Source organism: Arachis ipaensis, chromosome B4 (assembly GCF_059453495.1).
Source record: "Arachis ipaensis isolate K30076 ecotype BB chromosome B4, ASM5945349v1, whole genome shotgun sequence".
Lineage (NCBI taxonomy): Eukaryota > Viridiplantae > Streptophyta > Magnoliopsida > Fabales > Fabaceae > Arachis > Arachis ipaensis.
In genome coordinates this window covers 37,642,626-37,666,000 of record NC_142439.1, presented here as the reverse complement: position 1 = coordinate 37,666,000, position 23,375 = coordinate 37,642,626, and the positions used below count along the sequence as shown (strand labels likewise).

The following is a 23,375-nucleotide window of genomic DNA, read 5'->3' as shown; positions in this document are numbered from 1 at the left end:
AAAGGAGTAAGACTGATTGGATGAAGATAGCAGGAAAGCAGAGGTTCAGAGGAACGAAAGCATCTCTATTCGCTTATCTGAAATTCTCACCAATGAATTACATAAGTATTTCTATCCCTATTCTACTAATTATTATTCGAAAACACCCTTATCAATTTATATCTGCCTAACTGAGACTTGCAAGGTGACCATAGCTTGCTTCATACCAACAATCTCCGTGGGATTCGACCCTTACTCACGTAAGGTATTACTTGGACGACCCAGTGCACTTGCTGGTTAGTTGTATCGAAGTTGTGAAACATGGTATTGGCACCATGTTATGGGCACCATTGCCAGGGAAAGAAAGAGCCATGAATTTTACATAATTAAAGTGTAATCACGATTACGCGTACCAAGTTGCTCACGCTGCCAGGGATTGTTCGAGCCTGGACATCACAATTTCGTGCACCAAGTTTTTGGCGCCGTTGCCGGGGATTGTTCGAGCCTGGACATCACAATTTTGTGCACCATTGCCAAAGCCACTCAACATGCTAGAGTGAGAAACAATCCTCCAAAGAGTGTGACGGAAGTGTCTTCTTAAAAAACAATGTACTTGGGAAAATGACTACTCTTCTCAAGAAAATTCATCAAGGACAAAAATTATCTTTATCCATCCAAGCCATTCAAGCCTCACCTCAAATCCTACAAATTGAGGGACCTCCAAGGGTGTGTGGTGTGTGTTCTTCCACTTCACACTACACCGATCAATGTCCTCAAGTCCAAGGAGATTACACTCTTGCGGTAGCTAACCCTTGCAACAACCATTCTTCCTACCACCCTCAAAATCAAGGCAATTACTCTCATGGTAATAACTATAATCAAGGATGGTGGGACAACTCTCAAGGAAATAACTACAACCAAAGGTGGAATCAAGGGCCATCCAATCCTCCTTCCCAATACCAACACAATTACCAATCCTCTTCTTAACCATTATTTAGCAACAACTCTTACCAAGGCAACCAAAATCACCACAATCAACCATTTCAACATCCACAACAAAGCCAACCTAATAACCAAAGATACCAACCACCTCATCAAAGACAACAAGCCCTTACCAACAAACCTTCTTCTTCTTCTACAACGTAACCATCTATTGAAGAATCCCTTCGTCCATTCCTCCAAGAACAAGAAAGAATCCGGTCTATGGTGGAGAGACAAGAAACCTAAATGGCCTCTATAGTCGAGATGCTCTCTAGAATGTCCTTGCCTTCTTCTACCAACACTAACAACACCTCCCAAACTTCTAGTTCTTCTAGTCTTCCTTCCCAACCCCTTCCTAACACAAAGGATGGCCTTAATGCCATCACTTTAAGGTACAGAACCATGTTGGAAGAAGTGACTCCCAAGACTATGGAGGACATCCATGAGGAGGAGATAGTTATTGAAGTACAAAATGATGATGAGGAAGAGGAGACAAGGCAAGAAGAAGATGAAGTGAACCTCAAAGAACCTAAAAGGAAGGCCGTGATGGATGAGTCCATCCCTATTCCCTATCCTTCCATGGTGAAGAAAGCTAAGAAGACTCCGAAATTTGATCTCAATATGTTGCAAGTCTTCAAGAAAGTTGAGGTAACAAATCCCCTCCTTGATGTTATTCAAAAAATTTCTAAATATACCAAGTTCTTGAAAGATTTGTGCACACATAAGGATAAGATTGGTGACCTTAAAACTTTGTTTTTGGGTAGTTTATATCTTCATTAATGAACTCCATTCCAGAGAAATGTAGTTATTCGGGGCCAAGCTTGGTTTTTTGTTGGATTGGTGGTATTGCATTCTATGATTGTATGTGTGACTTAGGAGCATGCGTGAGTATCATGCCCCTTTCCGTGTTTGCAAGGTTGAAGTTAGCACCATTGAAGAGGTCGGCCGCTAAGTTTGTTTTAGCCGACAAAAGTGTCATTACTGTGGTGGGTATAGTGGAGGATGTGCTTGTAAGGATCAAAGACTTGGTATTTCCGGTTGACTTTTACATTCTTGAGATGCCTCCGATGGATAACGGGAAATCCTCATCCGTATTACTTGGTAGACCCTTTCTAAAGACCTTAAAGTTCAAGTTGGATGCCTTTACTGGCATATATTCATTTGAGGTGGGTGACAAAACCATCAAATTCAACTTGGAAGAAGCAATGAGGCATCCATCGGAAGAGCATTCTATTCTCCGGTGTGATATTATTGATGAAGTAGTGACAGAGATGCAAAGAGAAGCCCATTGAAAGGTGTGTTTTCCCAAGATTCAAGGTGCAGATAAACATGAAAAAATTGATGAAATTATTTTCCATGATCATGGTGAAAAGGAACCACAACTTGAATTGAATACTGAATTGAAGCCTTTACCTTCTCATTTGAAGTATACTTTTCTTGGGGACAACCATGAGTTTCCAGTGATCATAGCTAGTGAGCTCTCAACTCAAGAAGAGGAGAAACTCCTTAAAGTCCTAAGGAAACATAGGAAGGCAATTGGTTGGAGTCTAGCCGATATTGTCGGGATTAGCCCACACACTTGTATGCACCAAATCTTTCTTGAAGATGGAGTTTGGCAGGTAAGACAACCACTACAAAGGCTCAATCTAACGATTTTTGATGTTGTGAAGAAGAAAATTACTTGATTGCTGGATGCGGACATCATCTATCCGATTTTGGATAGTGAATGGGTGAGTCCAGTCCAAGTTGTTCCTAAGAAGTCGGGCATCACCACTATAAAGAAGGAAGATGGTGAGATGGCCACAACAAGGGTGCAAAATTTTTGCCGGGTTCGTATTGACTATAGGAGACTAAATACTGCAACAAGAAAATATCACTACCCTTTGCCGTTCATAGACCAAATGTTGGACCGATTGTCTGGTCAATCTCACTATTGTTTTCTTGATGGTTTTTCTGGTTATTTCTAAATATACATTGCTCCTGAAGATCAGGAAAAGACTATTTTCACTTGTCCTTTTGGCACTTTTGCTTACAAAAGAATGTCATTCGGTTTATGCAATACACCCGCTACTTTTCAACAGTGCATGACTAATATTTTTTCTGATCTTATGGAGAGTTGTTTGGAGGTATTTATGGATGACTTTAATGTGTACGAAACCTCCTTTGATTGTTGTTTAGACAACTTAGCTAAGGTCTTGGAAAGATGTGTTAACGCTAACCTTGTCTAAAATTTTGAAAAGTGTCATTTTATGGTAACGCAATGTATAGTGTTAGGACATGTTATTTCTAATGAAGACATTTTAGTTGACCTAGCTAAAGTTGATGTTATTGCTAGTCTGCCTTACCCCTATTCTGTGAGGGAAGTCCACTCTTTTTTAGGACATGCAGGTTTTTACAGGCGATTTATCAAGGATTTTAGTAAGATAGCCTTACCTCTGTCTAATCTATTACAAAAGGATGTTGAGTTTGAGTTTAGTGATGCTTGTAAAGAGGTGTTTGAAAAGCTAAGGGAAGCCCTCACCACAACCCCATTGTGAGAGGACCTGACTGAACACAACCCTTTGAGATCATGTGTGATGCCTCTAATCACGATGTGGTGCCGTGCTTGTACAGCGCGAGGGTAAGCTTCCTTATATCATTGCTTACACTTCTAATACATTGGATGCGGCACAATCCAATTATACTACTACCGAGAAGGGGATTCTAGCAGTTGTTTTTGCATTAGACAAGTTCAGATCATATTTGCTAGGCTCATCCGTTGGATCATGCTCTTGCAAGAATTCGATGTTGAGATTAGAGATAGGAGTGGATCACAAAATTTAGTTGTAGACCATTTGAGCCGTCTTGAGCATATTAAGTATGATCCATTCCCTATTGATGATTCACTTCCGTTAGATGATTTGCATGCAATCTCTAATAGCACCCCTTGGTTTGCTCCTATGGCAAATTACTTTGTCGCAAAAATCTTTCCTCCTAGTTTTTCTAAGCACCAAAGAGACAAATTGAGGAGTGATTCCAAATATTATATTTGGGATGACCCTCACTTATGAAGACGTGGGGCCGACCAAGTAATCCGTAGGTCTGTTTCGGAATCGAAATTCTAATCTATCCTTGAGTTTTGTCATTCATCCACTAGCGAAGGCCACTTTGTCCCCCCAACGGATCGCTAAAAAGGTATTAGATTATGGATTCTGGTGGCCGATATTATTTAGAGATGCAAATCAATATTGTCTTTTGTGTCACCAATATTAGAAATCAGGAAATGTATCCCAAAAAGATGAAATGCCTCAACAACCTATACTTTTTGTGAATTTTTTTATATTTGGGGTATTGACTTTATGGGACCGTTTCCTAATTCAAATGGGTTCCTTTATATCCTCTTGGCAGTTGACTATGCACCAAAGTAGGTGAAAGCAATTCCAACCCGCCTTGATGATGCTAACACAGTTGTTTCTTTTATAAGAAACAACATTGTTTGCCATTATGGGTCACCATGAGCAATCGTGAGCGACTAAGGGACTCATTTTTGTAATAGAAAAATGGAAGCATTGCTAAAGCGATATGGTGTGATACATAAAGTTACAACTGCTTATCACCTTCAAACCAATGGTCAAGCGGAGGTATCTAACCGGGAGATAAAGAGAATTTTAGAGAAGGTGATAAATACACAATGAAAAGATTAGAGCTCTCGGTTAGGTGATGCCTTATGGGCTTATAGGACAGCATATAAGACTCCGTTAGGGATGAGTCCCTTCCAGATTGTCCATGGAAAGGCGTGCTACCTCCTGGTTGAAATAGAACACAAGGCGTATTGGGCAGTTAAGCAATACAATATGGATTTTACAAAGGCGGGAATTGCAAAGAAGCTACAATTGGAGGAACTAAAACGCCTTAGAATGGAAGCATATGAAAATGTAAGAATTTATAAAGAAAGAACTAAGGCATTCCATGATCACCATATCCGCAAGAATGACTTCTAAAAAGGCGATGAAGTTCTCCTCTACAATTCAAGACTTCGTTTCATGCTGGACAAGCTTCGTTCAAGATGAGATGGCCCTTATAAAGTTAAAGAAGTGAAGCCTTATGGCGTAGTGGAGCTTCTTCATCCTCATAGTGGGGCAACTTTCAAGGTGAATGGTCACCGAATGAAGAAATATCATGGTTATAAGTCACCAAAGGAGTTGGAAGTATACCTCCTCAAGGATGCACCCAAGGGAAACAAGAAGGATAAGATGGATGTCCTTGAGGATGTCCCAAAGAGATGAACATAAGCTCATGACCATCATCCAACTTAAGGACGTTAAAGAAAAGTACTCGGTGGGAGACACCCCACCATGGTATGATCTTCCTGGTATATAACTTTTTTCACTTAGTTTTAAACTCTTTGATTGAATTTCTTGAGTTTGTTTAGTTGGGTTTGAATTATGATTGTTTTATGAGGCTTTCACTATTGTTAGCTTGGTTAGTTTTGCTATTTTGGTTAGTACCATTGAATTCTAGGTGTTTTTTGTGCTAATTTGCTTGCATAGATGCTATAATTGCTTTTCTTCATGTTAAAAAAAAAAAGATGTCCCGCATACGCGTGACCCCCAAAATTTGACCATGCGTTAATGGTGCGTGGACTGTGCCACTGCATGGCCTGGACAGAGAGTTGTGCCAGGACCATGCGGGTAATGTGCAATGAGCACGAGCACCAGCCACGCATACGCGTGACCTACGCGTACGCGTCGCACCATCAACTTTGATAATGTGTTTGCTATGCTAGAACTGTACTACCGCATGGCCTAGACAGAGAGTTGTGCCAGGACCATGCGGGTACTCTGCAATGGGCATGACTACACATCACGTGTATGCGTCACCTCCCATTTTTCTATGATCCGCATACGCGTGACCCACGCGTACGCGTCGCCTTCGCGCCCTCACCTGCAGGGTGCGCTGCCCTGTTTCTTTCCCTCCCACACCTTTGTTTCTTTCTTTCTTTCTTCTTCTTCCTTCCTTCCTTGTCTTTCTTCCTTCCTTCTACCTCCGGCGCCACCTCCACCAGCGGCCACCACCACCGGTGGTCTCACCTCCTCTCTTCTCTCCCCTCTCCTCATTCTTCACCTCCTATTCTCACTTGCAATTCTTCTCATCTTCTTCTTCCTCTTTTCAATGTCTCATTTCTCAATCTCTTCTACTCTCTAATTTTCTTTTGATTGTTGCATTTGAATAATTTAATTATTATTAGTTGCATATTTGTTTTGTTTTTTTTAGCTTCTTCTTATTTCTTTTTCCTAGGCTTGCTATTCTTACATTGGTGTTGGATTTTTAAATTTAATTTTTGTGAATTTAGTGGATTGTTTTGGTACCTCTTGACTTGTTTTATATTGTTTGGTGATGCTATGGTATTTGGCATTTTATTTTGGGTGCACTACACACTTGGTTTTGTCAATTTACTTGTTCATAACATGCACACCAAGTGTTTGTGAAAAGGAACCAATGAGACTTTGCTTTATTTTTGGTCTTATTCTTTCAACTCAATGCTTCTTTTTTTTATCATAACACTTGCATTCCTTGTGCATTGATCCAATTTTCTACTCTTTTTCATGATCAAAATTTTATTGTTTATGGCTTGCTATCCTTGTAACATCATGCAAGAATTAGTGGTTTAATCCTCTCTAGCTCTATATTCTCCAATTTTTGTGTTTCATTATCTTGGAGTTAGTTTGAGATAGTACTTTTTTCATGTCCTAACTAATCTTGCATGTGTTCATCATTGTTGACATTGATGCTTGAGGTTGCTCTTTTCATGCTTAATACTTATATACTTCCGTCACTCTTGCATCAAGTGCTAGTGATATGCCTCAATGCTTTTGTTGATTTCTCACTTACATGTTGTAGCTACCATGTACTTGAGACCCCTTACTCTTGTTTGGCATTATTTTCCACTTGCACTTTCTTAATGTTAATGTCTTTCTCTCTAAGCTTAATGTTTCTTCTTTTTTTCTTCTTTTCAGGATGGCCACCAAAAAATGATAGAAAAAAGCTTCCAAGAAGACACCTACCAAAGCAGCAAATCAGAAAGCGCCTAGCAAGGTGCGAGCTCCCAAGCCAACCGTCAATTCACCACCTCCTAAACGAACGAAGATGGCTAACTGCATTGATGAGGCGGAGAAAGACGTCCTCGCAATCAATCCCGCAAGATTTGTCAACCGCTATTATGAGCGGATGTACTCCAAGTTGCTTGATAGAAATCCCCACTGTGAGCACCACCTACTTGTTTCGGAGAACTTAGCTCAATTTGTGGTGGACCGCATCGAGAGACAACGTTGGGGGTTCTTAAACTGGGATGTAAGCGGAGCCAACCTATCTTAGGTTGATGAATTTTATGCCAATTATCACACACCCACTCTTGAGTCAATTTATTTACGTCGGGAGCAAGTCCCAATTTCTGAAGCCGTTATTCAACAAGCACTTAACCTTCCACCAAGTCCGAATAGGATGGATGCTTATCAACAAGCAGAATTTGACCGCAAGAGATTTTTTTTGACTGGGATGTTGTCCTTAAAGTCATTGCTCATCTTGAAAGTAAGTGGATCTATGTGGCAAGCAAGTGTAAACCCAAGTGCATCTCGGTGCATGCGTTGACTATGGAGGCTAGAGTATGGCAACAAATCATGTCTCATTTTGTAATACCAAGTACTCATGAGTCTACCATCACTATGGATATGGCCGTCCTTGTTTGGTGTATTCTGACAGAGAAATCTCTCAACCTCCCAAGATTCATCCGACAAGCTATGGGCCGAGTTCAGACAGTTGACAACCTCTCGTTTCCCACTTTGGTTACGGAATTAGCATCTACGGCTGGCGTTCCACATGAGGCTAATGATGTGAAGGCAAAAATTTTTCCGGGCGAAGAATTTGTTCCGCATGGGAAATGGATTAAGCCTCAAGTTATAACCAAGAGCAAGGATAAAGATCCACACTCAGATGTCCCAACACCATCAGCTCCACCATGACAGCTGTCCACGAATTGTTGATTGAGCTCACTGAGAACATAGACCGGCAAGGCCGAAAGATCAAGCAGAGTGAGCGTCACAACAAGCGACGCTATGAATATTTAAAGAAGCTCATCAACTGTGCCAACCTACCCTTGGAGGAGTCCGACAATCCGGAGTCCACTTCGGATCTTGACGAAGAAAGCAATCAAGAGGTGGACATGGAGGCGCCCCTATCACACCATCCTAAGGCTATTGGAAGTGGCAATGTTTAAGTGTAGGGAGGTCGATGACCGACTTTCATGGGTAACAACTCCTCTCTCCAACACCTAGATCTTAATTTCTTTTGTTAGTTAGGATAATTTGTATTTTGTAGTTAGTTGTTTACATTTAAGTATCTAGAATTCATCTTTAAGTACTTTGTGCATGACAGTTATTTGTAAATATCTCTAGAGCTTTATACATATTTTACCTCTCCTTGTTAAGTGATTGGATGCATACGAATTAGATGAATTATTTTTCTTCCAACCACTTCTTACTAGGACTACTTGGTTGAAGTAATGATTTCTTTTTCAAGAAAACTATTTTGAGCCTAGTTGATTGGTTGCATCTTTTCAACCAATATTTTGTTTGGTGTGTGTTGTTCTCTCTAAGATTATAATTCTTGGCTTGCTTGATTCTATATGTTCATTGTTTAATTTATAAATGCATTTATGTGATTGAAGCCTTTGTTTCATTAAAGCTCACATACCCAAATTGGCCTTACCCTTTTATTAACCCTTGTAAACCAATGTTGAGCCTATTTAACCCATTTTGTTCTTTATAATAGCACATCACTAACTCTAAGTGAAAAATAATAAATGTCCTTAATTTAAATCTTTGGTTAACTTAGACGAGTGAGAGTGTGCATGAATTAAGTGTAGTGAAATTGGAATTGGGAACATTGGTTGGGTGAATTGGGTATTTTATGATTCTTGTTGAAAACTTTTAGAAAATTGGATACATATTCATGCATTCAATATTTAAACCATATGCATTAATATCTTGTGTATATATCATGTAAAAAAAAGAGAAAAAAAGAAAGAATAGAAAAAGAAAAAGAAAAAGAAAGCAATAAAAAGAGGGACAAATTGCCCCAAAGTAAAGTAGTGATGACAATGCATATGTGTTGTGCTTAAAAATGGGATGCATGAGTATATAGAAAAGGATAAATAATGGATGGTTAGGCTTTACATTATAGTTACATGGATTGTCTTAGGTTAAGTGGGAAGTTTAGGTTAATCAAAGATTCAAACTCTAGTCCACTTGACCAAATACAATCCTACCATGACCCTAACCCCATTACAACTCTTGGAAAGACCTCTTGATATGTGTATCCTATATGTTGATTGGTAGAACAAGAACAAGCCTTAGAAAGTGAGATTAGAAGAGAATTGCGAGAATCGACCCTCACACTAGAGATATTAGAGTGCAAACACTTCCAGTGAGGATTCAATGCTCAATCATATGTTCCTAACTTTCATAAGCTCTCATCTTGCAAGTTTATTCATACTTTATTTTGAAATTTGAATTAGTAGAATTTCTTGATCATCAAAATATTTTAGCCCTATGTGTTCATATATATTCTTGGAAATTCATTTACTCTAACCAAGTGAGTAGAAGTATTTGCATTGGGTACATTAGTTGCACCCATATAGATAGGTTGCATTCCATAAGTCTTCCCAATCCCTATATTCTTTGGTCTTCTAATCTTTAGCATGAGGACATGCTAGTGTTTAAGTGTGGGGAGGTTGATAAACCCGAATTTTAGGGTTTATCTTGTGTTGAATTTGGTGGATTTCATCAATTCTTTTCACACTTATTCATATAAATTGCATGCTTTTATGATTTCTTCCTATTACCATTCGATGCTGTGATGCGTTTGTTAAGTGATTTCAGGATCTATAAGGCAAGAATGGCTTAGATAACATAAATGAAGCATGCAAAAGTGGAAAGAACATGGCGAATAGAAGTTTTGAGAAGCTAGTTCTCGCGTGTACGCGTGGCTTGCACGTACACGTGACATTTGCAAAGTTTGACTGACGCGTATGCGTAACTTCCGCGTACACGGGACATGTAGCACGTGATCTCATTAGAATTGCACGTGCCAGCAATTTCTGGACCTTTCTTGGGCCCAAATCAAGCTAATTCTGAAGGGAGAAAGGCCAAGAATTGAAGGGGGAAGAAGGCAACCAAGCATAAACACATTAAGACTTAATTTAGCTAATTTTTGCTCTTAGTTCTTCTAGAGAGAGAAACTCTTACTTCTCTCTAGGTTTTAGTGCTCTTTGATTATCTTTTGCTTTAATTTCTGAATTGGAGCTTGTTAATTCTAGTTTTATTGTCTTAATGTTAGTTTTTCTAGTTCTAATTTTGCTAAATTCCTTTGCTAGTATTGTATTCTTCTCCTTAGTTTTCTCTTATTTTTCATTTTGTGAACCTTGTTAATTTTAATTTTTCATTAATAAATTGAGGTTTTTATGTGTTAGAGTTTTAGTTGAGTTGATATTATTGATAATTGTTAGTTGGTAGCTTTAATTTCTATTTGATTTTACAATTTAGCTATGTCTTTGACTATTGCACATCAAGTATTTGATGAATTGTCTTCACTAATTATGGAGTAGTTTCCTACACACTTGGCCTAGGCTAAAGAAATTCAGTGACCTTGAGTCATTGGGTCTAATTGGATTGATAATTTGGAAACCCTTGTTGGTCAATTTGATACTCATTAGAACTAGTCTATTACTAAGTTAATTAGTAGCTAGGTTGGGACTTATGGATTGATGTTGATCAAGCCTATTTGACATACTTCAAACATAGAAGTAGACTTGATGGGATTGGTGCCTCATAATTGTCAATATATGGTTATTAGACAATGATAGTGATCTCAATTCCTATGCCTTAGCCAAGAGTTAAGCTTTACTAGTTTAAATTCATGCTTATGTCTTTCAACCCTGGATTTCTAACCAACTTTGATACACACTATTATCCATTCTCTTGAGGACAACCAGGAGCAATACTCTCGGTTAATGTTTATTGGGTTGAACTTGTGACAACCAAATTAAACTTTGATTGAGAGCTAGTTGTCAGTTTGGAACTATACTTGCAACGCAATTCTCATTGATAAATTCTAGACCGATGATCGCCCTCCATCACAATGCTACTGCCACAATACCTAGGATTTGTGGTAGTGAAAGATCCAAGAGTCCATCTAACTAGCTGAGCATTGAGAGCATTGTGGCTAACATCATTATTGTTCTCTGCCATGTCAAATTCAATTTCTTCAATTTCTACTTCACTATCTTCTTCAATCCTCTGTTCTCTAGCTTGCTTTCTTTGTCGCCAGAGAGTCCTTTTAATTTCAAGATCATAGTGAAGAGGCTCTTTATCTTTATTTCTCTGCATAAACACAAAAACAAAAAAAAGTGAAATTTCCTACGTCAAATAAAGGGGAATTCCAAGTGAGGTAACTAACGAAAATTAAATAAACGGAAATAAAAGAGTCTAATATAGGTAATCAATTAACGGGGAGTTGTTAATCTTAATTAATCCCCAGAAACGGTGCCAAAAACTTGATGCAAATTTAACAAAACCACAAATAATCAGTAAGTGCACCGAGTTGTACCAAGTAATACCACGGGAGTGGGTTATCATTCCCACGAGGATTAATAAATTAAGCAAGCAATAGTCACTTGATTAGCCTAGTCAGACAAGCACAACTTAGGGTTTCAATAGCAAATAACATGAAATAGAGAATTAAATAAGAATAAATTGAAATCGGTTTAAAAAGTAATATGATTAAGAGAGTTAAGGTTTCAGAGATGTTAAGACTTCCGAAAAAATACTTTTCACTTTCCACCTTGATCATGCAAAGATGTATCTATGGAAAATCCTTAGTAATCAAATCCCAATCCCTTGAAAATTCAATTTCTCTTTAACCTAATTAATCGCTAATCCCTTAGTCAATTATTTAAAAAAAGAGGTGAAATGCTTTCACTGATTTAAGAGCCACACAATTCACAAGAATTATTCCTAGTTGATTTGATGTCACATATCAAGTCTAATTTTCAAACTCAAGAACTGTGAGAAGAAGTTTCAAGCTTAATTGAATTAATTAACTTTTCCAAGAAATCAAGAGAATTCAAGTTAGAGAAAGAATTATTTTTCAACACATTCAAATCCTTTGGAAGAAGAATAAAAATTTTTTCTTAAGAAAACATCAATGCCTTAATCAAAGGTAGAAAAGCTAGAATATTAGTCCATAGGAATCAACAGAGCTCCTAACTTTAACCAAGGAGATTAGTAGCTCATGCTTCAAGAGAAAACCTAAAAATTGTCAATTGTAAAAATTGCTGAAGAAAAAAAAACACGTATGTGACTTCTCTCCTTTTATATTAACCCTCAAACAAAACCTAGAATTTGAAACTTAAAACAGAAGCAACTTAAAATGAAATCAAATCTATCTCATTAATGTTTTTCTTTCCAAATCAGGCTTTAGATCTTTCTCCTCATAATTCTCAATCAATGATAGAATTCATGGGCTTATACCGAGTCTTGAGTAGATCACTTAATTGTTGAAGAATTGGAGAGCTTTTGTAAATTAATTGAGGTCCCTGGGAGTGCACCATGTCATCACTTAATGTTTTTCCCAACATGCCACACCTAGGGTGCCACTTTCCACGGCCATTCTTCTTTATTTCTACTTTGTTTGTCCAGGGAGCTCTCCTAAAGAACTCTCTGTTCGACTCCCCTTCATGTGCTTCTTGCTCATGATGAATCCTAGCCTCTACTTTTTTCTTGATTTTTGCCAATTCTCTTCCAATTTTTTTGTAACAGAAGAATTCAACTAATTCAAAGTATTGCTCATTTAACCATGAAATCTAATAAGAATTTTTAGTTTATTGAATGAAATTCTAAAGAAAAAATACTAAAGATATGAATGCATCAAGTGTGGCCACATTTTTCACACTCATATTTATTGCCAAATGGGGTTTCTACTCTCTTCGGACATTTGCGGCACGCTTTATAAAACCAATCATCCTTTCCAGCGTTTATTGCTATAATAGACCCAAAAAGTCAAGTAGGTCCTTCCTAAAAATAAATGTTCTAATAAAAAAAATCATAATTCTTTTTTAGAATCTAATGAATGGGATGAAATAGAGAGAATTCCTTACCTGTGTTAAGTTTAGCACTTTTTCTATTGTATTGACCACCAGATCTCCCATTTTTAGTTCATCCACACCAAACTGAGAACCATGAGAGAAAACCTGACTAATCCTAGCTGAATTTGAAGGTTTTCTCAAAAGCCTTCTACAAAATAGCACAATTAAGACATGAAATCGTAAGTAATAGGCCTATTTTTATTTGCATATCCAAAGATCGTGAATGGCATCCAAATTAAATCTGCTACAAAATTTTTTAGTCTCTTTCATATCAGGATTAATACGTAACTTCAAAACATTGAAATGACTATGTACCAATGTTATTTTTTTTTAAGTGACATATTCCGAACATATATAGTTTATTCAATTGTAGTTAATTATAAAATCTATGAACATATAACACAAATAGTGATTTTCATTCTTACCATTCACCTACTAGGCTTGAAAATTTGTGCTATAACTAAGGTTTTGAGAATCGGACCGGCTATCAAACCGCTCTACTCACTGGTTCATTGGTCCAATCAGTCTAACCGGTAGTTCAACCGAAAAAACTATTTTAGAATAAAATATTAAATAAATTATAAATAACATTCTAAAATATAATTATAGTCTAATATAAATCTTAAAATATCTTCCAAATTTAAGACACTACATAAAATATCATCAACAAAATCTATATGATCTTATCAAAATACAATCTCAAAAGTTAAACAGTAAAAAGAATATCTAAATATTAAATGTCAACATGAAGATTTATCAATCATCAAATGCATTGTTATCAGGAGTATTAGGATTGGCAGCATCATTCAAAATAGGAAGATTAGGATTGGCAGGCAAGTTATTATTCACAGATGCATTGTTATCAGCAATTACTTCTTGATTAATACTATCATCCATAACTGAAATTAATAAATTATTCACAAAATTAAAAATAGCAGCAGCATAGCCAAAAATAAAAAATTATCATTTAGCACCAAACAGGACATTCAGCAACAAAAATACCATTTACCAACAGCATTCAGCATTCAGCATTCAGCAACAAAAATTATCATTCAGTAACAAATAGCATTTGATTTGATTTCCATTTTTAGCATTCAGCAACAAACATTACAAAATAGCAACAAGTAATCCCTAATCACACTAAACCTGAAATCAATAAAGCTACACAAAAATTTCAATAATGATTTGATTTCCATTTTAGCAGCAGCAAGAAAATTTCAACAAAAATTTCAGGAATTAAAAAAGGAGTAGCAGCACAAAATTAATTATTTAATTTCCATTACAAAACAGTAACCAATAATTACACTAAACGTCTAAACCTACAACCAGCAACCAGCAATTACAAAACAGCAACAAACATTACAAAACATTACAAGAAAATTTTAACAAAAATTTCAGAAATTAAAAGGAAGAAGAACCGAGCAATCAGCCATCAATAAATAGAGCCATCAGTAACCATAGCATAAAAGGAAGAAGAAGAACCGAAGAAGTGAAAGCAGGGCCACTAACCTTCGACGGAGACATGGACAACAACGGACAAGACAATGACAAACGGGGACCAGACGGCGAGCTGCTCCAAGCCTCGAACAGAGAAGCCAAGGAGGATGGGGATGACGTGCCGAGCTACAAGAGGGCGCCTGGGTTCCGGACATGGAGAAGAGGAAGAAGCGGAGGTGCCGACAACATGGACGGTGGCGGCACTGTGGCACACATGATGAGGAGGAACCTAGGGCTAGGATTTTGGTTTGGTACTAATTTGCTTTGCTTTTTTGCTTGCTACACTTCACGCGTGAGAACAGCAATTGAGGAACTAGCGCTTCGCCCCTTCGCATAAAGCAGTTTCCTGCCACCTAATGCATGCTCCATCGAGTAGGGTACGAGAGAGAATGGCTCTTTGAGGGGAAGAAAAGAACAGGGGGTGAGTGCATAAATGATAGGGGGTGTTGGGGGAAAGTGGGTGCTGAGTTGCTGACGGGTTGGTTTTCTTTATTTTTTCGCTTAAAAAATACAAAACGGCGTCGTTTCTTTAGAACCAACCGGTTACCGGTCCAGTCCAACTGGCCGATTCCTGGCCAGTTCAACGGTTTCTGAATGGTTTGCCATCGAGCGGTTATAGGCAGCAGACCGGACCGTTTTCATCACTAGTTTCCAGTTGGACCGATTCGATCGGCCGGTTCGGTCCGATTTTCAGAACATTGGCTACTACTATTAGTGGCTCAGTTCTTACTTTTCCGATTAACTTACTCAAGGTCTTCAATCATAACAGCCAGTCTTTTAGTCCCCCTTCCTTTGCGAGTTATTAGTTCTCTTGTATCTTCCTTACCAACCACCTCCCCTATCACATCTACACCAGATCAAAAATTAATAAAAAAAAATTGAAATACTATAACTTTGTAGTAGCATTTAACATCTCTTATGTCCACAATGCATAATGAGTAGCATACCTATTAAGATAGCATCGCTGAGCTTGTCAGTAGCCAACAGCTCCAGAAATGGCTTGAAGAGTAAAGCTTCAAGAGAAAAACTTGGTCGAGATACTAGAACGACAATGGTCCTATGTGAGAAATTTATGGACCATCTATTTGTGGTTGTCCTTGTTTTCTCCTTCTTATCAACCACTATAAAATTAGTCATAATGTACATGTTGAACTCCACAATATTTCCTCTCCACATTCGGACCAAAGGTTTAGAAATAAAAGCTTGTATTCTCCTACCCTACAAAAATAAAAGATAAAGGCACGAGAGTATAGTTTAAAACCAAAAACCACAAAAAAAAAGACTATGTGTTACTACAAACTTACCTTAATGTCTTGAAGAACCATTTCTATGCCATTGATCTCATTGGCATTGAACTTGCTTGGAACTTCCCATAGATGGACAACATAAACCTTGAAGTTCCACTAAATCTTTTTTGCATTAACATCCATTAACATATCAAACTCCTCTGCCCTATATGCAGGGATTAATTTGCTCTCAAACAGTTTGTGCTTACTTAGCTGCTTTCAAACACTCGGGTTGTTACAAAAAGAAACTTCAGCCCCTTATATAGGGATGTTTGAAATTTGAAGCTCAATAGACCATGTTTTATCACGCTAGAAAGTCAACTCATTTTCAATAATAAAACATTTCCAAATCTCAAGAAAATCAATTCGACAACCGCCAATTTAACAAAATCAATAACTTACAATATTCAACCTTCTCAAACAGTCAATAATTTCACTAGACAAACAATTACAATCATCTAGAACAACTCAATTCAATCCATAAGACTCACAAAATCATAAAATAAAATATATTTTTTACTCCAATATCTATTTATAACAATTCTGCGATATAAAATAAGTTTTAAAAAAAATTCCTACCTCGACCGCGACTTAACCACACGACAAAGTTCCTTTAAAACCCTTAATTCGCAACAGCAGCGTCAACTCAGTCCATCCTCGCAACAGCAATAGTTCATCAAACATAGCATGCAACAACCAAAACTCAATCCTGAGATAATAACGTCGCGTAAAACTCAATAACTTATAATAGAACACATATTCGCAAGCAGTAAGGATTTCTAAATAGGGGTACTTATTGTAACAAAGGAAAAACGTGGAAACAGAGTAGCAGTGGCACTGGGTAGCAAGGACGTGATGCCGGTTCACCTCCAGCGGTGGCGAGCTCCACCAATGACAATAGTAACGAGAGCAGCGGCGGCAGAAACGGCGGCGGAACCACCTCGCGACGCCTTCTCTCTCTTTGCACGCGTTCTGTCTCTCTCTCCTCATGTCGTTCTCCCTCTTCTCCTCTGGTCAGATCGGCATCGATGGCGATGAGGGGAGCTTCGGCGGCGGTGCAACCAGCAATGAATGGCACGGGTTCGACGACGACGATGGTAGCGGTACCGATGGCGAGATGGTGCGATGAAACCAGAAATCAACACGCAACGGTGGCTTCTCTCTCTCTCTCTCTCTCTCTCTCTCTCTCTCTCTCTCTCTCCTTGTCACGATGGTGGTGCGCAGTTTGGAGACAACGGTGGCGGCACATGAACGGTGGCTGCGGCAAGGCGGGCTGGACGACGACAGCAGCACGTCCCCTCCCTCTCTCTTTCCTCCGCTCTCCGTTCTCTCTCTTCCCTTCTCCCATTTCTTTGTTTCTTTTGGTATTTGCTGCTACTGGGTTGTGTTTTGGAAAGGAGGAATTGACGGCTATAGTTATGTTGGAATGTTAGGGTTAGGGTTTTTGAAAGGTATAAGGATGGTTTTGTAATTTCTAATAAAAATAGGATAATTTAGTAATTAAAAACTAATTTTAATCCAACAATAAATATATATAAAAATATCATTTATTCATCAACTTGTAAATTTTTTTTAAATAATTACTCTAATTCAAGAATTAGAAATAATAAAAATCAATTTCCTTTAAAATTATAAAATAAAATTAAAAATCTAATTATTCAAATTAAAGCATATAAAATTCTTATTATTATTCAATTACTAAAGTTTTAAATCATAAATAAAGAATTGCTTAATTTGTATATAAAATTTCTTAAAATATAATCTTAATTAAATATAATAATCATAAATAATTTATTATTTAATTTTCAGAAATTTCAAGTCTTACAAAGAGAACTAAATTCCGATTAACTTACTCAAGGTCTTCAATTTAGTCTCCCTTCTTTTGCTAGTTATTAGTTCTCTTGGATCTTTCTTACCAACCACCTCCACTATCACATTTACGCCAGATCAAAAATTAATAAATTAAAATGCTATAACTTTGTAGTATATGTCCATAATACATAATGAATAGCATACCTATTAAGATAGCATCGTCGAGCTTGTTAGCAGCCAACAGCTCTGGAAATGGCTTGAAGGGTAAAGTTTCAAGAGAAAAACTTGGTCGAGCTATTGGAACGACAATGGTCCTATGTGAAAAATTTATGGACCACCTATTTGTGGTTATCCTTATTTTCTCTTTCTTATCAACCACCATAAAATTAGTCATAATGTACATGTTGAACTCCACAATATTACCTCTCTACGTCCTGACCAAAGGTTCTGGGATAGAAGCTTGTATTCTCCTACCCTACAAAAATAAAAGATAAAGCCATGAGGGTACAGTTTAAAACCCCAAAACTACCAAAAATGACCATGTGTTACTACAAACTTGTCGTGGTGTCTTGAAGAACCATCTCTATGCCATTGATCTCATTAACGTTGAACTTGCTTGAAACTTCCCATAGATGAACAACATAAACCTTGAAGTTCTACTAAAGTTTTCTTGCATTAATATCCATTAACATATCAAACTCCTCCACCATCTATATGCAGGGATTAATTTGCTCTCAAACAGTTTGTGCTTACTTAACTGCTCTCAAACACCCAGATTGTTACAAAAAGAAACTTCACCACCCTTACATAGGGGTGTTTGAAATTTGAAGCTCAATATACCATCTTTGACCGCGCTAGGCTCTAATGGGTTTATTCAGTATCACCGATGTATTTAGCTCAGGACACTTGTCATTCAATTGCAACGTCCACTTGTCGAGTAATAAACTATCTACTACATTCTTATTGTCTATTAATAGATGTGATTTTGAGCTTCTAATATTTAAATTCCTTGAGGAACATATATAAAATTGTATCGATATCTTGTTTATTATTGGATCTACAAAGTGATAATTATTGTTTTACCATATTTAAAACCATGAGATAAGACAAAAACAATAAACAAAAATTTTTTATTTGAAATTGTTATCCATTACCTTATAGCTTGGTCTTTATTGTGCATTATGAGTTATAACTCGACTTTATTTGCCTTCATTCTAAGTTTGTAACGGACAATCTTAATAATAACCATTATTCTAATTTAATGACTAACGGTCATAACATCAACTTTATTCATCAACTCTATACGCACCAATTTCTATATCTCAACACTAACACATGATAAGTTCTATTTCATGTTTTACATTCTATAATCATAGAATTATTATAAACATACACACACATGATAAATTCTATTTCATATTTAACATTCTATAATCATAAGATTCTTATACCTCTTAAACACTTACTGATTTGAGCGTCGGAGTGTCTTTTTCAGGTACCCACCTTCCGTGTTCTTTTTGCCGAAGTATATATTCTTTGGAAACGAAGAGATAAGTTCAATTTCCTCTAAGACGATATATATCTCGAAAGTTCATCCACACAAGAACAGAAATAAAAATGAATTGTCTATAAAAACTTTAAAAAGAAAATAAAGAATAAGAATAAGCAAATAAAGAATTAACCAAAACTTAGGAGATTATACTTGAAAAATCAACCTAGGCCAAGCTGTTTTTTTTTTTTTTTCCGTGACGGGGACGGGAGAGAAATTCGCATGAAATTATAAAAATGTTATTTCAACAAAATGAAAGACCGAACATTTGTTATTGTTTTAATGAGAAGGTTTGCAGATATTGGTGACTGGCATTCGGTTATCAATCTCTTCATTAAGAAGATGCTATAAATCTGACAAAAAGAAAAATAAAAAAGTGATTATCTAATGAGGATAATGTAGAATTTTGTCATGAACTAGTGATTGGTACTTTCAGGTTTCATTATTGTATATAAATTGGTGTTCTAAATCCTTATTATTTGATCTATAGAGTCTAACATTATTCTCATATCTTGTTACATTTTATATGTACTCAACTGCAGTGGTATACTTATATTTTATTTTTCTTAATTTTATGGTACAAATGTACAATAATTCACTGTAAAATGGTGTCACGTTGGAAATGCCATTTCCAAATTAGGCCACGGTGCCATTTTCAGCAAACTTATCAATTTGAGTAATGTCAAGGAATGCATCAACTCCACTTGATTTAAGGAAACTGCAAAGATTGAAAAAATTACAAAAATAAAAAAAAGAAGAAGAAAGAAAATCAGATAAACAAATTACAGGTTCAATAAAATGCTTTCAAAGAGATAAATTATAAATAGTGTTAATATGTGACATACTTATCTCTAAAAGCTCTTGCCATGGACCAACATCCTCCTTGAACAGATGATTGCATGTTCACGGCAATGTTTGGATTGTGAATACTCTGCCTCATGTGAACCCAACCATGTTCTCCATGCTCATCATTAGATACTTTTGCCCTGTATTTTCCACAATCAGGTTAGTTAGTTTTCATTAAAAAAAAACAGCTTAATTTGGTTCTTTTACAAAAAATGCAAAAGACAAAGCCTTCCTTCAGAACTAAAAAAAATAATAATTTTATCCTTCCTTAATATTTTTAAATCTTAGAAGACTAGTTTGCTAAGTTAGAAACGAAAATTGTGCCCAAAAAATTAAATCAAACTACTAGAATTATTCTATACGAGGTTTTTACCTGTACATGTAAGCATCAATGGGTGTAGGAGTGTGATTTGAATCAAGCAGACACCCTTCACTCACCCAACAGTCACCACATGCATCCAATTCCCACCCTTTAAGCTTCCCTTCCTATTTAACAAGAATGAACTCCATGAAATCTCAATATACGGATCTTCAATTTATTTAAAGCTTTAAACATATACACATACCTCAATATACTTTCTAAATGTTTGAATAGCCTCTGATCCTTTTGCTTTGGCATCTCTAGCTTCAGAGATTATATTTATTCTTAGCTCTACGGATTCACAAGGCTCTTCAAGATCTTTTATGAGAATACCAATTCCTTCATCATCATCCGATCCGGCGAGCTTCATTCGCACCATTTCGATTATAATCTTCACCACCATGTAGGCGCCTTCACATACAAGATGTCTAAAAGTATTAGATAGATGTTTGAAATTCAAAATACACATTGAGAATGAGTTAACTAACCATCGTCGAGGAAATGATTCTCTTTAAGAGCACCATGGCCAGATGTTTCCATCATAAGATGCGTCTCGATTCCTTCGTCGTTGAGCTGAGCTCCCTTATCAATAACATTCCGGTATCCAACTCGGTAGAGGCAATGGTGACCTCCTCTTTCAGTTATGAATCTAGTCAGTCCCATGCTTGTTCGAGCATCGGTCACTATAGTCGAACCTGGATTTTCCTTTAGAACAATTGCAGCCATGAGAGCGATTAACCTGTCACCATTTATTGGATTCCCTTTCTTGTCAACCACGCCACTTCTGTCCACATCGGTGTCGAACACTATTCCAAGGTCCGCCGAGTTGTCCAGCACGGCGGCTCGTGTCAGCGCCATGGCGGTTTTGTCCTCCGGGTTCGGGATGTGGTTGGGGAACATGCCATCAGGGTTGAGGTGCAGAGACCCAAAGGTATCTGCTCCAAGTTTGTCTAACACATCCCATGTAAAGAATCCTCCTGATCCATTTCCAGCATTTACAATTATCTGCATATTTTTATTTTCTAATTTTAATACATTTTTCTTTTGGGTTTTGTGCAACAAAATTTACAACTTGTCCATTTTAGTCATAACGTAGCGCGTCTTACTACGTAAATATTTTCGTAAACATTTTAAAACACGAGGGTCAGTAGTTAGTCAACCATATCTAAAGATATTTGTTAAAAATATAGTATTAACCTGCTGAACAAAAAGTGTTGGGCTGCTAGTAAAAGTAATGGCAAATATAAATTAAAATTATTGATCATTAAGCATTTTTAAAAAAATATTTGTTTGTTAAAAAGCATTGTATTTCTTGAAGTAATATGTACCGAAATTTGATGTACTATAATGACATATGTCAAGAGCGAAGAATCAGATTGCAAAATAGCATAGTGTAAATATAGAAAAAAGATCCATGTTAGTGAAGTTAACCTGAAATCCCTGGAGTGGAGTGTCATAATGCAAAGGATGGTTGACCCTCTCCTTGATGATTTCTCTTAGATGCTTTGCATAAGTGCTCATGAAGTCAACCTTTGTTGGAAGAACGTTGAGCAAGGTAGATACTTTGGCCAACCTATTTGCATATTTATGAGCAGCTTTGTCACATATCTCTTCTACCTGTTGTGAAGTCAATCCCCCTCTCTTTGTAAAGAACTTGAGACCATTTCTTGTGTAAGGTAAGTGAGATGCTGTCATCTGTGGGAAAAAAATTATACCCATGATTTTAATTTTCGTTCTTTTAATATATGATTATTTTTGCTCATGTAAATTATTTTACACGAACAAAGTATCAAAATTAAATTCGTATTCATGTTAACATATCAAGCAATATAATACTTTGTTCACTGTTATATTCTATTTTCAACCTTTTATATTGATAGAAATATATTCTAATACAATTTATATATAGATATAGATTGATAATTAATCAAGAATCAGCAAAGAAATGGTAACAAGAAGAATCAAGAAAATTATATGTGGCATATACCATTATTGAGGCATCATACATAAATGGTGGCAACAATGTACTCATGAAACAAGCCGGTGTTGTGGCTAGTCCCATGTCATAGACCATGCAACCGGCGCGAGCAAGGCCAGCAAACACCGCCGTGCTGAGCTTAGTGCCGGAGATTCGAGGATCACGGCCTAGTGAGACCCTCACATTCTCCACAGGGTGTCCTTTTTCACTCTCCAAACCACTTATGACCCACTCTCCAAAACTCTCTACTATTGCCTCCACGGCGGGGGGAGTAAGGTCGACTGGCCTTCCTTTCTCGCCCTCCAACGCCACCCCTCTAACGTCCGAGCCGTTCTGAAGCCTCCTAATCTTGTCCATCTCTTCATCAACCACAACCTCGTCGAATTTCGTGGCGCCAAATGATTTTGCTCGAATAATGGACTTGTTGTATGACACATAGAATGATGAGAAGCTAAGTTTGGTATTCAAACATTTAGGGAATGTTTTGAGGTTAATGTTATTATGCAAAGGTGTTGAGAAGTTTGGAGAAGTAGAAGCAGCAGCCATTGTTTTTAGTAGCTTTTAATTTTGTTTGGCGCTCTTCTTTCTTTGTTTGAATAAAACTGAAGTCTTGTGAAGATAAGGCAAACTCAGAAGCATTAAACCATAACCTTACAAATTCATATCTTAGGAACGAAAATGCAAAAAATGAAAAAGAACAAAAGAAATATCTCCACCCAAAGAAGATTTTTGTTTATGGTTTTTTTGTCTATATTCCAATTATGATATTTTCAGAGCCAAAATGAGAACCTCTGGCATATTCTTTCATATTGCTTGTCTATCTAAATTAAACGTGCTAAGAGATTTATATTTCTTTGTCATTACTTGTTTGGGTTTGATCAAAGAGAATTGACCATGTTTTGTGGCTA

General features: G+C 36.9%; 4 protein-coding genes across 12 annotated transcripts; 1 reads left to right on the top strand and 3 right to left on the bottom strand.

Moving 5' to 3' along the window:
- Positions 1–1,206: 1,206 nt before the first annotated feature.
- On the top strand, positions 1,207–2,252 carry LOC148567222 (uncharacterized). The gene is made up of 2 exons (XM_088484538.1): positions 1,207–1,720; positions 1,837–2,252. The coding sequence occupies exons 1-2, from the start codon at positions 1,207–1,209 to the stop codon at positions 2,250–2,252; spliced, it is 930 nt and encodes a 309-aa protein (XP_088340664.1).
- Positions 2,253–10,877: 8,625 nt separating this feature from the next.
- Positions 10,878–17,376, bottom strand: LOC107639259 (uncharacterized). 9 transcript variants are annotated; one of them, XM_088483309.1, is made up of 7 exons: positions 16,789–17,305; positions 16,501–16,630; positions 15,940–16,134; positions 15,583–15,853; positions 14,648–15,482; positions 13,151–13,286; positions 10,878–11,375 (listed from the first exon to the last, which is right to left on the bottom strand). In XM_088483309.1, the coding sequence occupies exons 5-7, from the start codon at positions 14,788–14,790 to the stop codon at positions 11,094–11,096; spliced, it is 561 nt and encodes a 186-aa protein (XP_088339435.1). In that variant the 5' UTR covers positions 14,791–15,482; positions 15,583–15,853; positions 15,940–16,134; positions 16,501–16,630; positions 16,789–17,305; the 3' UTR covers positions 10,878–11,093. The 9 variants fall into 9 exon arrangements, with proteins under 9 accessions (XP_088339435.1, XP_088339434.1, XP_020976782.1 ...); XM_088483308.1 differs by having other exon boundaries at positions 16,501–17,336; XM_021121123.2 differs by having other exon boundaries at positions 15,583–16,630; positions 16,789–17,376.
- Positions 15,379–16,911, bottom strand: LOC148567221 (uncharacterized). The gene is made up of 4 exons (XM_088484537.1): positions 16,789–16,911; positions 15,940–16,038; positions 15,583–15,853; positions 15,379–15,482 (listed from the first exon to the last, which is right to left on the bottom strand). The coding sequence occupies exons 1-4, from the start codon at positions 16,909–16,911 to the stop codon at positions 15,379–15,381; spliced, it is 597 nt and encodes a 198-aa protein (XP_088340663.1).
- Positions 17,377–19,686: 2,310 nt separating the features above from the next.
- LOC107639260 (phosphoglucomutase, putative / glucose phosphomutase) lies at positions 19,687–23,304 on the bottom strand. Its single transcript, XM_016342742.3, has 7 exons — positions 22,477–23,304; positions 21,921–22,184; positions 20,978–21,494; positions 20,695–20,900; positions 20,502–20,614; positions 20,128–20,268; positions 19,687–20,000 (listed from the first exon to the last, which is right to left on the bottom strand). The coding sequence occupies exons 1-7, from the start codon at positions 23,011–23,013 to the stop codon at positions 19,919–19,921; spliced, it is 1,860 nt and encodes a 619-aa protein (XP_016198228.1). The 5' UTR covers positions 23,014–23,304; the 3' UTR covers positions 19,687–19,918.
- Between the last annotated feature and the right edge of the window lie 71 nt (positions 23,305–23,375).